Here is a 16,268-nt window from a genome sequence, read left to right as displayed (position 1 = left end):
ATATGTTAAGTTAGAATCATACAACAGGCTGGTTGTGGTTTGACATGGTTGCAGTGCTGTGCTTCTTATGATTACCTTTCAAATGAAGCTCTAGTTTAGTTGTGGTGGGTCTAACAAAGCATGCAAGAGTCCAATATATGCAACTCTTACATTTTACAAAAACAAATGTTTTGTCATAAATCAATCACAGGTTATATTATTTCTCAGAAGCAAACAGTAAGTATGACTGCTTACAGTGACTCTAACCTGCACATCCACCCCGGCAGCTCTATACCTCCATCGAACGGAACAAACTGCCCTTCCCTTTGAGGAATGGCCTGATACGGAGATACCGCTCTTCCTGCAGTTCAGAGTCCTCCTACGTCAGCTCACTGGACCAGATGGATACCCAGAATTCCCCCCAGTTATTGGTACATGGTGGCGGGCTTGTGTATAGCAGTGTTGTTCAACATTAAACTGTGTTCATGTTTTCATTCCAACAACACATCACAGCAGCTAATGTCAAACATTCATCTCTATTCAGTGAGTAAACAGTTTAGCAGCTGCTGTTTGGTTGGAATGAAAACACTGTCACTTCAGTGGTGTAACCAACACTTTTTTTAGTGCTTTCCTCTCTTTTAGCCAAAGTTTTCAGCGTAGCTTTCAACTCTGATCCACAGTGTTAATATATTTGTGTTTTTCATAAATAGGTCTTTTGGTGTAAACCCGAAATGATCAATCCCACATTTTTTCTTTGCCAAAGCTGTATACACCAGGCTACCACTAGAACAGACCCACTAACCCTAAATCCCAACTGGTCGACTAGATCTAGTAGTGTTCGTGGAATATAAAAATTGTTGAATATGATGATGTTGTAGAATTTCTAAGAATGGTTTCATCTTTGCAGGAAGAACCAAAGGTAAGTTAACAAACAGTACATCCATTTTCACTGGGTCTGCTCAGGGCTTGGCAATAGTCTCTGTTTTCATATCGTCCAGTGGTGGCTACTAGAGACCACTAATAGGCGAACTGACCACCAGGGGGCAGCGGAGGTAGGAGGGGTTGGGGAGATTTTGAATAAAATTCATTATTTAATTAAAATATTTAAACATAAAAAATCTATTTGATAGTAATTTCTTCTCTATTCAAACAATGGCTCCTATTGAAGTGTGTTGGGCCTTTTCCACTGGCATATTTGCTTGTGCCGAGTCAAGCCATGCTGCGCCGATTTGTTTCCATTATCAGTTTGGACGTGCCATGCCACACCGAGCTGTGCCAGAGATTGACGTTCTATGGAGTAGGTCCAAAAGCCAGGCCAGGTAGCGGTGACATGTTGCTGACTGCAGCGAACCCCCAACAGCCCCACTTCTCCCCCTCAAACAAGCGTGTTGCAAGACTCTACTCATCTCTGTCTGCAGGAGACCAGAGAGAAAGGCATTTTTATAAGCCTCTGTGTGTTCAGTTGTCGTTTGTTGTTGTTTTTAGCTTCTAACTGAATCTCTGTGGTATGGAGTTTAGTTTCTCTCCTGCGTCCTGTTTTTACTTCAGATATCTGCTTTATCTTACTGTTTCATGTTCACTAACCGCTGTATTAGTTGTGCGAAGGTGCTGCTCAAAAATTCAACATTTTGCTGCTTCACAATAAAAGTTTTTACATAACGAAATTATGGAGGACTTTTATTGTAAAGAATCTATGAGAAATAGCAAATGCAAAATACAAAATAACAGGGGACTTTAGCCATGTATTGGCCCACTGCTTTTAAAACGTCATCACCCAAGACAAGCCATCATCAGTAAAAGACACACCTTCAAGCATGTAGCCCTGTGGAAATGCAAATCCCTGCTGCACTGGGCTGATGGCCCAAACCAAACCAAACCAAACCAACCCAGCCCATGCCTGTCAAAAAGGGGTATGTGTGTCTGTGCTTGGTGCAACAATATAGCATCATGTTCTGTTTAACATTAATACAGTAACATCTGAATCCACATTATTTCAATTATTTTAACTACTCTTAAGTAGCACAGTGCAAAGTTTTTGTGAGCAGGCATATGGAGAACAGAGATGCAGGGTATCAGATCCATTAAAAAGAGACAACACACTGGTTTGTGTTTAAGGATGTAGAATTCACTCATGCTTATTAATGGGGCACAGTGGGCAGACATGCCACTCCACTATAAACATCTGTAAATGCACAGGAGGGCATGGGTTCTAAAGATCATTAGTTCTGGAGGTAAGTTAGTTAAAATCACCCTAATATTGGTGTAGGAAAAAACAAATGATCACGCCCTCAATCATCAATATATGACTGGCAATCGGTTTAGCCTAGTTCTGCTTTTGTTTCCACTGTTCTCTGCTTGCTTTGGGCATGAGTTCCTGGAATTAAATTTGGCTGAAGTTAATAGGGTGATACCAAAACACCAGGACTTGTTGCTCTCATACACTTGCGTGACTTCTCCTGCCACTGCTATCCCGATGACACCCAGCTATCTGACACTCATACATTGCTGCTTGCCTGGCACCTAAACCTCAGCCTGAACAAGACTGAGCTTGTGATCCTGTCCACAACCACTGACAGCATTGTGGTGGTGCTAACTTGGACGGCAAAGATCCTGGGATTGACCCTGGATGAAAAACCATCATTCTCACCAAGGAGTAGCTTGCTCCTGTTAATTCCTCCTTGCTAACATCAGAAGGACTTGCCCATTGCTGTGGGCTAGAACTACAGATTGTACCTCTCTTATTATAAAAACTCAGATTTCTACCAGAGAATCTGGAATATCACACATATCAAACTGTTCTGGCCCTAATGCTTCCCCTTCTTTTGTCAGGTGAAACTGTCTTTGAGGGACGATCCAGTCCTCCTATCAGGCTCCACCAACCCACACCATCACCACCGTCACCACCACCCTCCACCCCCTAGCTCCAGCCGAAGTTATGACTCTCCGTCCAGCAGCAGCCCAGCCAGCAGCAACAACGACCCTCCACCACCCATCTCCCGTTCAGCTGCCTCCTCTGGCCCTCCACCCCTGCCTCTGGCTCACCACTTCAACTCCAGTAACAAACTGTGGCCCCTGGGAGCACCCCAACCCCCCACCACACCCAAGCCCAGCAGTTGCGGTAGCACTGCAGAAGCTGCAGTTCACTCACCCGCTGCTCTGCCCAGTGCAATTGTGGCAGCCTGTAGGCAGCAGGGGGAGACAGCACAGGACAGCTCTGTGGAGGATCCGTCCATGAGGTCCTTCCTGGGGAAGATCAAAGCTTTTGAGAAGATGGATCACTTTGCCCGAGCCCAAAGGATGCTGGAACTGCAGGAGGCGCAGAATGCCAGGGTGGGCATAGCTCAATATTCCCTTTGGTCATTTGTAGTATCATGATGTGTATTACTTACAACAGAGGTCAGGGACTTAGATTGGATCTGATTTTACATATTAAGTCACAGATGTAGGTTATTCATTTTTAATGGTGCAATTACAATAGCCAACTAACTAATTACTAACTATGAATCTGATTCTGATTCTGAATTTGTATGCTCCAGCCCTCATGTCTCCAGGTCTGGTCTCATTTTCCTGTCTGTGAGGCACTGATTTGAGCTCTGTGGTCAGCTGATGCTGACTTTTTAAGTTGAGTTTACATTATATACAGTAAATGCGACAGTGTTTTACACAAATTAATTGCTTAGTTTCTCATTTTAAACAGATCCATTCATTTTTTCACAAGGTACTCTATGTGTCATATTTTGTTACATACAATGTGATTAAGTTTTACCCAGAACCTTTTCTTGTTTTAACAACATTTCAGTTTTCTTGTTATGTCACAAAATGGCAATTAATAATATAATAATCAACTTAAGTTCTTTATCACTTCTCAAAACAAAGTTACAAAGTGTTTTACAATTAAAAACAAACAATAAATAGAAGTAAACCCAAAACATAAGATATAAAACAAAATTAAATGATTTATAGAATTCAACGAATCAGTAAATCATCAACCGACATTTTTCATGAATTGAAGTAAAAAGGGACCTCTAGCAACAGCAAAACTACATCTGTTTACACAGTCTCACACAACTCCTTCAGTGTAATCCAGGTCTCATTTATACAGTTGCATGCTCTGTACTTACCAAACACATTCATTTTTACTACAGCATTTTGATTTAAAACATGTAAGTACAAACAGTCTCATGAATGGACGAGTAACATATTTGGGCACTAACGTGTGTTTGAACTCTGCTCAAGCGGAGCATACAAAAGTTTGCGGCACTCTTGGTTAAAATTTCGTTTACTATGAGGAGTTAAGTAAGTAAAAGATGACCTGATTTCCAAAAGGCATGAAGTTGAAGATGACACATGCCTTCAATATTTTAAGCAAGATTATTTTTTAATTTTAATCTTTCAAATTTTCAAAATGACAAAAAAGGAAAAGAGCCTGAAGCTAAAGTTTGGGCACCCTGCATGGTCAGTGCTTAGTAGCGCCCCCTTTGGTAAGTATCACAGCTTCTAAATGCTTTTTGTACCCAGCAACAAGTCTTTCAATTCTTGTTTTGGGGATTTTCACCCATTCTTCATTGCAAAAGGCTTCTAGTTCTGTGAGATTCTTTGACCGTCTTGCATGCACTGCTCTTTTGAGGTCTATCCACAGATTTTTAATGATGTTTAGGTCGGGGGACTGTGAGGGCCATGGCAAAACCTTCAGCTTGCTCCTCTTGAGGTAGTCCATTGTGGATTTTGAGGTGTGTTTAGGATCATTGTCCTGTTGTAGAAGCCATCCTCTCTTCATCTTCAGCTTTTTTACAGATGGTGTGATGTTTGCTTCCAGAATTTGCTGGAATGTAATTTAGTTCATTCTTCCCTCTACCTGTGAAATGTTCCCTGTGTCACTGGCTGCAACACAAGCCCAAAGCATGATCGATTCACCCCAAACAGTTGGTCAGGTGTTCTTTTTATGAAAGTCTGCACCCTTTTTTCTCCAAACATACCTTTGTGTCGAAAAAGTTCTGTTTTAACTTCATCCGTCCACAGGACTTGTTTCCAAAAAGTATCAGGCTTGTTCAGATGTTCCTTTGCAAACTTCTGATGCTGAATTTTGTGGTGAGGACACGGGAAAGGTTTTCTTCTGATGACTCTTCCATGAAGGTCATATATGTACAGGTGTCACTGCACAGTAGAACAGTGCACCACCACTCCAGAGTCTGATGAGTCTTCTTGCAGGTCTTTTGCAGTCAAACAGGTGTTTTGATTCATATTTTGAGCAATCCTACAAGCAGCTCTCTCAGAAAGTTTTCTTGGTCTTCCAGACCTCAACTTGACCTCCACAGTTCCTGTTAACTGCCAATTCTAAATTACATTATGAACTAAGGAAACAGCTACCTGAAAACACTTTGCTATTTTCTTTTCGCCTTCTCCTGCTTTGTGGGCATCAGTTATTTTAGTTTTCAGAGTTCTAGGCAGCTGTTTAGAGGAGCCAGAGTTCTAGGCAGCTGTTTAGAGGAGCCCATGGCTGCTGATTGTTGGGACAAGGTTTCAGGAGTCACAGTGTTTATAAAGCTTTGAAATTTGAATCACCTGGCCTTTCCTAACGATGATTGTGAACAAGCCATAGCCCTAACAAGCTAGTGATGGTCTGAGACCCTGGTAAAAGTTATCTGAGAGCTCAAATGTCTTGGAGTGCCCAAACTTTTTCATGGTGCCTCTTTCCTTTTTTCACTCTAAAATTGTACAGAACAAAAATAATACACTAATCTTGCTTAAAATGTTGAAAAGCATGTTTTATCTTAAACTTCATGCCTTTTGGAGATCAGTTCATCTTCTACTTATTTAACCATTCCCAGTAAACAAAATTTTGACCAAGGGTGCCCAAACTTTTTCACGCCACTGTAAGGTAGTAAAATAATTATTAGATACATCTATTAAAAAAAAAATAAATAAATAAAACTTTTTCAAAACTATAACCCAGGCATAAGTCAAATTGCATTTACATGTGAGCTTTGGTTTCCTATCCCCCCCAAAAACGAGGTTTGGCTTTGATGTTTTGTCTAACGTCTAATGAGCAAGTAAAGATAGCAAGTGCTAGCAGTTTGCTAATCAGCAAATACCTGGGTGTGTGGTTACTTTATCTCTATATAGGCCTATCCATTTTAAACTACTTTAATAAAGTTATAGAACTGGGGTAAAAAAAAAAAATGGATAAGTTATGAAAAAGTTTTAAATATTCAATGGGAAAAAGATGTTGTCATAGATGTTGTGTCCTCAACAGTTCCTTCTTCTTTCTTGCATAATTTTGTTTAGTTCTTAAAGTAAAATGTATTTTTGTATTATTATTATTATTTTTTTGTAAAGTTGTGTTCTAATCTGAAACTGCATGTTAGTTTGGATACCAATCATAATAGACTTTAATCAACTAATCTGTGTTTCCAGTTGGAAATTGCTCAGAAGCACCCAGACATCTATGCTGTTCCTCTGAAGACACCCAAGCTGGATCACAGTCGTCCACAGCCTATCGGGTAGGCTCACTACTGCCATACGACTGTTTCCGAGCTCTGCTGTGAGTGCGTTTGTCAGCATGTTTGTGTCTCCGCTATGTTTGCTAACCTCCCAGTTTACAAGATGTCACTGATCATGCAGCCTGACAGGCTTGAATTGTTTGAGAAAATTCCAGAGGGAAAGAACGCTGATCAGATGACAGTATTAAAGACCACAGAAGTAACAGACTACAGATTACTAACTGTCTTTAAAGTTATAACCCTTAAGATTTTGTCCTGGTTGACTTGGAGACACTTGTGGTTGCCGGTAGTACTCTTTGAGCAGCCACTCTTTGAGCAGCCACTTTGTCAGAAAAACAACAGAGTAGTTGACGTATCTGTTTACAGGGCAGCCACTTAGGTTTTTATAAAGAAATCAGTCAGCAATCTGCCTTTTTCTATCATAAGATGAGCAACCTCCATCTGATGTCATGCACACACTGCCAGGACTCAGTAAAAACTGAATGGCTATTATGAAAAATGCTGCACATAAATAATATCAAAAATAGAGGTTGATTTCCATGAAAATCTCAAGGATTATAACTTTACCGTTTTGTTGCATAGTAAGCAGATCTAAGGTACTGGCATGCATTTAATATATTGTGAAATGTACTGGAGAATAAATTGTTAGTGCAGTATACTGCAGAGTACATTAAAAAGGATACCAGTTTACATCGTCATCATGAGGAGTACCACACAAACCTGCGAAAATGCGTGTATAATGTCTTCCCTGGGTCTGGAGTAGAGCTTAGATTCTCTGTCCGACCCGGCTTGGGCCCGCGGGCCGGGTCGGGCTGGGATCCCCGCCCCCCTCTGACCGGCCCAGGCCAGGCCCGGTCAGATATTATGTGATTTGATAATGAAAATGTTAAGGCTATGTATTATAAAAAGTAAAATTAAACCACACTTTGTATGACACATAAAGTTAAGATCCTATATTTCTATCATTCAAATGACAAGAATTGTGTTTTTTGTTTAAAATGACCTGTTGAAGTGAAAAAACGAGTACTGACGGGAACAGACGAGTGGAGTCGATGTTTAACCGGCGCGGAGAGCGCAGGAGAAATGCGCTGCCTGTGTGGACAGTCAAGCGCCTGTGAGTACACTCGCAGGACTTCCGCGGCACTAACACGCTCACCGTGTGTTCCCAGGCACTCTTAATTATAACAGCCAACTTATTGAAAAATGCCGGGTTTAAATCGGGCTCGGGCCCATAATTACAGTTAACTGGACGGGCCGGGCCGGGCCGGGCCGGGCCGGGCCGGTCCCAGACACAATGTGCATGGGCTTGGGCCGGGTCGGGCTGCATTTTTTGGGCCCGATCTAAGCTCTAGTCTGGAGGAGCTTTGTCAGGTCTGAGTAAATAAGTGATGTCATCAGGGTCATCTTGGTTGAGGCTTAGAGGCCACAAATTCATGACAACCTGCATTATAAACAAGAGAAGTGGAGTTTGAATGATTTAGTTGTTTACTAGGCAGGGAATGTCTTTTGCAGCCCCAGCAAGGAAGGCTGTGCTGCCTTCAATACAACATATGGGAAACAGCTTGACAGTTAACTATAAATCATTGTAAAACATACCACCATTATGGAGAATGTCAGGGAATCAGCAAATTAGAATGTATCCTTTGGGACCCTTAAATATCTGTTGCAAAGTTCACAGCAATCCATCCAATAGTTGTCAACGTATTTCACATAAAACCAAAATTCTCAATGTCGTGGGGGCGCTAGATGAAAAGTCAGTGATCATTACAGTCATTAGGATACATCATCAGGGAACCATGAATGCCTGTACATTATTTCATGGCAATTCATCCAATAGTTGTTATGCCTGGACAAAAGTGATGGACCAACTTCACTGTCAAGGCTGATATAAATGGTGCTGCCAATTCTAGTGAAGCACACCTTAAACTGAAAATTAATTTTCTGTGTTCTTCCAGCTCCAGCTCCCGTCCTGAACCCCAGACTGCTCCATCCTCCAAGGAGGGACGTCCCTTCTACCCCAGCGAGGAGGAGGCCGAGGAGGAGACAGTGCCAGGATACTACACCGCCAACTCCTACCAGTACCAGGATACCCAACTGTAGGGTCAGCACACAGCAGCTGTGCCAGCCCTCAGCTTTCTGGACATACATGTACACATGCACTGCAAATGCAGTCTAGTAACACACATACCATTCCATCATGCCCTGCCTAAGTAAGCTGCTGACTTTGAACTGACTCTTGCTTCTTTGATAATGAGGGGGAAAAATAACACTTTTTTTTGCTTCATGGAAGTTAAAGCAATCTGTTCTATCCATTTGGATAGGAACACACTGTCCTCACTTTACTTTTTATGTTGTATTTGATTGTTTCTTTCTTACGTACCACTTTTAATGGTCAAAACTGAGTGATTAGGAACTACTTGTTTTCTTGCCTATGCAACTCTTCAGTTTGTGCACAGCAACTGAAACCTATTGCCACGAGTTTTGCCCTCACAAAAACCTCAACAGACCTAAAAACCACAATGCGCTTTATCACATCTATCCCCTTCTTTTATTGCCAGCTACGATCAACAAAGGTTACCTATATATTATTACATATAACACACACACACACACATATATATATATGTATGTATATATATATATATATATATACATATATATATATATATGTATTCAAAGTAAAGTGTTTATACTCTGTCTTTGCATTCCTCCGTATATGACAATGCCTGTGTATACATACAGTATATATCTATACATATATATATATATATATATTCTATCTAGTAACACTGGAATTTGTTACAATTTTTTGAAGTGCCTTTTACTTTCTTAGTCCCATGAGGTTCGGGTTGTCTTTCCTCCGCCCCTCAGCCACCCAGCCGTACTAAAACCTCTGCTGCTGTCAAGCTTAAAGGGAAACCAGGGAACCAGTGACACCAAAATCTCAATGCTGTCCCCACACACTGTACTGTCTACTGTCACCTCTAGTGACTAAACACACCCACAAAAATACAGTGCACACCTTGTAGCCAGTCCTATCTGCCATGTGTAACAAAGAGCACTGTCTGATCTCTAGAATCCTATCAAGAACAATATCAGTGTAAAACCAGTTTGAAATTTGAAATTGAGAAATTAGAGTTGGTCAAAGTTGTAATCTGTAAAGGCCCAGTCACCTCAGCAATAAAACAAATTGGTGGCTAAATTTTTTTAAATTTCAACTGCAATCAGAAGTCCAAACAAACACGCTCAACCCTCAGAAGTATGAATGGGTGCTGAATCCTCAAAAAAATGTAAAAAATTGTGTACAAAAGGTACAGGACAGCACTCCAATTATAGTGTTTATTGCCACACGAACGTTTCGGTCCCTTCCAGGGTCCTTCTAGGGTTTCACCCGAAACGTTCGTGTGGCAATAAACACTATAATTGGAGTGCTGTCCTGTACCTTTTGTACACAATTTTTTAATTTCAACTGCGAAATGGGTGTACAAGCTCGTGGGGTCAAAGTAAATCTGCACAAATCTTTTGTGGCAAGTGAAATTTTGAACTTACATGAGCAGTGGTTGACATGGCGTTAGAGACTACTCCTTGCCCTTATTGATTGATTTCTTTCAGGCATGGTGGATTCTTACAAATGCCATTAGCAGCACTATGAGGAACCAGATAAACATGATGTCACAGATTATCTGTATCATGTGCTATTGTCAGGATATAGTGACAGTTTCAGCAAATATATCACAAAGTTATTTTTATAAAAGTTATCTTCCGAACCTTTAAACAATAGTGAATTGTCATGGTGATCTTTGAAGGAATGAAGAGCCAGAGAGGCTAAAACAAAAGAGGGTATCATTATTAGCTGTGTTCCACTTTTATATTAACTCCTCTGTCAGAGTATAAACTGCTCGACAAAAGAGGCAAGGATTTTATCAACTTATGATCAGTGATGTAGTGGTAGTTGATGAGGTGGGTGTACTACTAGGTAGATGGGTAGATTATCCAGGGGGAGGTGGGTATACTCCATGGATGTATAAAAAGAACTGGATACAGCATTGAAGGGAGGGCCTTCATTCTTATGATAGTTGCTCAGTGGCGCATGAAGCCAAAATGTTTCAACTGCCGCGTACAAAATTGCCCGGATGATCAGCCCATGGAGCAAGCACACTAGAGACTTAAGCCGGCCAAGCTAGCTACTTCCGGTTACCACTCCTTTAACTTGATGGGAGATGGGATGATTTAATTTGCCTTTGGTGTTCCCAGTGGTGGTCAGACATAATGGATTAAATCCCAATAGTAAAATAAGTCATTTTGCAGGGGTTGCGACGCTCAAAAAAAATGTATCCGTTGATTTACAGATATCTCTTTCCCAATGTTAGTCTATGGGGACAAGTAGTTTGGGGCTGCAGGGCATTACAGGATAGTGTAATTCCACTGTTTGGCCCAAGCCACCCAGGAACAGCGCCAGGCTTTGATGCCAATTTTACATAGTGACCAAAAGTGAAATAACAATGACCAGGTCTGTCACATGATGCCATGGGGCCCAAAAAGAATTTTTCCTATAGACTTATGTCACAAAAGAGACGTCTGTAAATCACACATTTTTTTTGAGCATTGCAACCCCTGTGAAATAATCTGTTTCACTATCATAATTTGATCCATTCGGTCCGATAACATTTCCAAAGTCTAGAAGAGTTGTACAATTAAATCATTTTATTCCAATTCAAGTTAGGGGCTGCCTACACCAGAAGACAGCCGCTCAGCTGACGGAAGTTACCCACTTGGCTGCAGTTGGAGCCACTGAGCAGCTTACATGGGACTGAATGGGGCCTCGCCTCCAATGCTGTATCCAGTTCTCTTTATACATCCATGGTTTGGCCACTGCCAAACTCTGGTTTCAAAGCATGGTGCACTTCCTGGGGGCCTGGTATGCTCCTCTATATATTCCAGTAGCTTTTTGGCTGATATGTGGGTATACTGTCAATGGCCAGAAAAGAGGTGGATATACCCCATATACCTGCATGTACCCTCCACTACACTGCTCATGAGACAAAAGTCGAAGGTACAAATATGTCTTATGAATAAGTTGTGTAAACCTACTGTCCCAATAGCAACCAATTTAACTAGCTAGCTAAACTAATCTAGTTCTAAGCTAGTTCAGGCGAGCTAGCATGACTGACTAGTGCCATCATTTTTTCTGGCTAGCATGTCAGTGACTTGCGGGTCGCAGGATTTTTTGCTGCAGCACTACGGCTGGCCACTCAGGCAAACTGGCAGCAAGGCTCACTCTTCACATCATCCAGCTCCGTTGACACATCCATGAGTTAGCTTGCCAGCTACTGTAGTTTGTAAACTCATCCTGCAAACACTCACTGTGTCACCAAGCTTATAGCACTACCTATTTTAGAAGGACATGCAATGAACTTTGCTATGCCACCTTCTGGTGTGACTGGGCCTTAAGATTTCTTTTTTCTTATTGTTGCCATCTTTGGTGCTCAGCATTCAGTGCTGTGCTGTTTTTGCACTGTACCTCCCAGCCAAAAATGATTTGCCAGTCTTAACTGTGTGGCCAGTAGCATGACGTCTTTTGCCTTGGAATGTTTTGTTGATTAAGCTCCTGCAGGTGGTGCCCTCCTCTGTCTGTTCAGCCATGGTGGCTATCACTGCCTATGCTAACAGCCCTGTTAAATGATAAGGTTGGTGATATTCTACATTTTTCTTATGGTTATCAAATTCCATGCGCAGACCCAAACCAGCAATAAATGTATCCTACTAGCATGTATTGTGAGTGTACCCAGCACTTGATGTATCTTTTTCCTCTGTGCCATAGAGCTCCATTGTTGTCCAAAAACTATTAGAGACAAGACCAGAACACCAAATGTGGATTAATCCACTGTCGACAATAGTTCTCAACAAGTGCACTATTTCTTCGAGTTTAAGTAACATTTGATAAAAACTACAGTGACCACCTATTTTAGGAAATTACTGAGCTTTTTCTAAAATGAAACTATATATGTCTTCATTAGGAACCAGAAAGTATTGGATGGACTAACACGGTGTTGATTATGGTCTTTATGTAGCAATAAGAAAAATAAATAACACCAGCCTTATCTGTTCAAAGCTGTGTCCCATTTCAAACAGCTTCCTATCAAGACTGAATAAGAGGAGCTGGATCAGTCCTCCAAAGGTATGCCTGGATAAACTTGGGGCCAATGGGGTGTGTTGCCTAGATTTTGACACAGAAACACACACCTACACAAACCTACCAGAAAGGGAGTCAAGCAAAAGCAATCTTTAAGGAGCTGGCTGAATTATTTTTGTGTTTTATCAGTCATCCACAGAGTGGAGAAAAACAAATTTACAAATGTCTGAAGCCACATTTTCTAACCCACAGAAATATGTGTTCTGCCCTGGTCTCAGTGTCTGTGGTGGAGGCAGTCAGTTTTATTTGATCTGGACTCCATTATCAGTGTGAATGAGTGGTGTCCCACATGTTTCAAATATGCTTGATTGTATATCTCAGTTAACTCTTTACCTCCACACATGAGCTACAAAGTGCTTACTGTCCAAATCCAAGTGCTAATAAGGGACGTCCCTCACAATGGACTGGCATTGAACTCCTGAAGTATGATGTACTGTGTCATGGCAGAGGGTTATATTACAGACGAGATGGAGAGAATGAGAAGAATGATTGGACTGTGTCTGCTGAGTTTTTCCATGTTTTCACCGTAAGACACCAAATAAAACAAAAAGTCTTAACCACATGTGTATGTGCTGTAATCATTTTCACAAACAGGGATTTCATAACCACCCAGTTGGTTAGTCTAATGCCTGGTTCACACTACACGACATTTCTGTCTGTTCTGACAGTCACTATTTCACATTACACGATTGTGGAGTCATGAAATCGTGCTGTGACTTGGCCGACAGACATGACAGACTACATGATCATCCATACCAATCATCCTATGTCGTCTTTCACAGCGTGTGTGATGTCATCGGGTTATTCTTGTCCTATTTTCATCATTGTCACTATTACTTAAGTCACTGTGTCTGTTCATGTGCCAGCCAAAATATTATTGTACTAACTAAAAAAATGCCAGCAGACAGCAGGAGCTACATTTGAAGTACCATACGCTAACATACAAGTCACTGAATCCTCCACAACAAGTTCCTGCAAATGTCTCACAATAGAAGCTTTTTTAGAAAATGAAGGGATTCTCTCAACCAAAGTTATAATGGGCTTTTAAATTGAAACAAACAGGAAGTTTTGAGTTTGAAATGATGGTGCAATGCATTAACTTTATAAAGGCAAACGGGAGCGGATAAAAAGTAAAAATACAAACACACAGAGGGAATAATAAATAACGGCCCTTCTATAATGTAGTCTGTTGCAAATGAAGCTGGTAGCCTCTGCAGTTGTGGTGAGTAAAAGTCCTGCCGCTATATTTTAATTGAATTACTATCCTCCATTATGAAGAAATTACATTGTTTGCTAGCTTGATGCTAATGGCAGTACTCAGCAATTGATTAAGTGCCTCTCTTGTTTCACACCATCATTTTCCCTTTTTACTCTGTGTGGTAACATCCCTAGAGGAAATATTAAAAATGCTGGGTTGTTGTCGTACAGTTGTCTACAGCAGCAGATCGCTCTGTGTTCCTATTGGTCAAAGTGACGGCCGTGACGGGAGCAGTCGTGAACGACAAAAAAAAAATCAAACATGCTAGACATTTTGTCGGAACGTCGAGAGGTGTCCCAGACGTGGCGTCGGTTGTCATATACTACGACACACTACACGAGATGAAACAATGGATTATCGCATATGACGTATCACTGTCCGAGGGCTGTCGTAGAATGGCAAGGAGGATGTCAGCCGACCAACACTCGCTACCCGGTCCCTGGTTGCGGCGATTTGCGATGCTGGCCAGCTAGGAATTAACTAGCAGCCAGTACAGTACAATCCTCTCTTGTCTAGCTAACATTTAGCCGTGTTGCTTACTGATCCATTAGAAAGAAAGCTAGCTGGACATCGGTTTTGAAGGCTCTTTGGTCACGGAGCTCCCTCCATCTCTTGAATGCCTGACTGAGGTTTACTCTTGTTTTTCCTCTTCTTTTATCACTCCTTTTTGCTCTTCTTTGCCTCCTCAGACAGAGGAGCTCGTTTTCTTTTGCTAGGCCGTTTTTCACTTGTTTCTAAACTTTGTCCGTCTGCCATTGTGCTCGTGACTCAACTATCTCATGCCCAACTCCTCATAAGGATTCGCTCCAGTCCCTGATTGGCTAACCGACCAATTTCGCAATACATGACGCGTTTCCTGCCGTAAAGCAGATTTTTTCCACGAAATTTCGGCACCGGTGGCAGAAGCTTATTGCAAAGATTGCAAAGCCACTAGTAACCTATGTAAACGCTGATAGTCTGATTTTACTGTGGCCACGATCCTGTGCAAGTGTTGTGCCCTTAAACAAGGGGAATAGTGACGGGAGAAGAATGAATGTGACACACATGTAGCTCTCGCCTTCACTCGTCTGTAATGAGTTTTAAATTTCAACATAGTAAATACAATGTACACATATTAGGCATAATCACACCCAGCTTCGGGACCACAGTAACCATGTCTAGTGTACATTTTTATCATATTCTAAATTATCTAAATTATCTTTTTAACACAAACTATTACATTGCCATGAAATTATGATACATGTTTTTAACCTCTTAACTTATCTTGCTGCTAACATAAATCTAACTTGGACAAGTGAAAAAGTAAGCACATAAACTACACAGTACAAATATGAATTAATGAAATTATAAACAGTCTAACTCTCTGACGTAGCCACGAGGTACCTAGCCGCTTAGCTTAAACATCGTTTGCATTAGCCATACACAACAACTTCTAAAACACTTAATAAAACTAGTTCTACTTTCATATGAAACCACAGTCACACAGAGGAAACTCTTATCGACACATTCACAAGTTTACAGTGCTTTGTGTACGATATTTACCTTAAACAAGGGGAATAGTGACGGGAGAAGAATGAATGTAACACACATCCAGCTCTCGCCTTCTCTCGTCTGTAATGAGTGAGGAAGAGATGCGCGCTCCCCCTGCTGGATACCCGAGACATTACTAACAGAGCAGCGAACAATTAACCCACACAGATGTGGCTCTACATCACCTATCTGTACTCCTCTTTGAAACACAGTATCATTAGTAATCAATATTAACACATTCACAATCAAAAATGAAACTAAATACTGTCAGAATGACGTACAAACAATTAATGAGGCATGGATCAATATAAATGAATAATGCCCAAATGAGCGACTAGTCATGTCTGCCATATCACTTGTCACACAAGCCACATTATTTTCATAATGATATATTTAGGAAAAGATGCTATCTGTTGCCTCTTTAAAAAAGGAAAATGAGCACCATGCAAACGTTTGGGCACTCCAAGACATTAGAGCTCTTAGACAACTTTTACCAGGGTCTCAGACCTTCATTAGCTTGTTAGGACTCTGGCTTGTTCACAGTCATCGTTAGGAAAGGCCAGGTGATGCAAATTTCATAGCTTTATAAATACTCTGACTCCTGAAACCTTGTCCAGACAAAAAGAAGCCATTATTCATAACACTCTGATTTCAAACTAATAATCTGTGCAAGCACAAAAGCTTTTGTAGTGGCCATACTATCACCTTCATTTAGCAAATGTAACATTTCAGACCATCCAAAGAGGTGGATGGCCTGGATGATGGAGATCAGCGGAGCCAGACCACAAGCGGATGGCCTGGGGGCTGG

General features: G+C 41.2%; 1 protein-coding gene across 1 annotated transcript in view; it reads left to right on the top strand.

Moving 5' to 3' along the window:
* The window catches only part of LOC126393686 (tight junction protein ZO-2-like), a 139,042-nt gene extending 125,810 nt beyond the window's left edge, over window positions 1-13,232 (top strand). Inside the window, exons 21-23 of the mRNA XM_050049970.1 lie at window positions 2,809-3,309; window positions 6,394-6,479; window positions 8,435-13,232. Of these exons, the coding sequence (XP_049905927.1) occupies window positions 2,809-3,309; window positions 6,394-6,479; window positions 8,435-8,579 (732 nt within the window). The 3' untranslated portion in view covers window positions 8,580-13,232. The remainder of the gene's footprint in view (window positions 1-2,808; window positions 3,310-6,393; window positions 6,480-8,434) is intronic.
* Window positions 13,233-16,268: the final 3,036 nt, after the last annotated feature.

Source organism: Epinephelus moara, chromosome 8, assembly GCF_006386435.1.
Source record: "Epinephelus moara isolate mb chromosome 8, YSFRI_EMoa_1.0, whole genome shotgun sequence".
NCBI classification, from domain to species: Eukaryota; Metazoa; Chordata; class Actinopteri; order Perciformes; family Serranidae; genus Epinephelus; species Epinephelus moara.
Note: the sequence above shows the minus strand (reverse complement) of the source record. Positions and strands in the feature narration are given on the sequence as shown.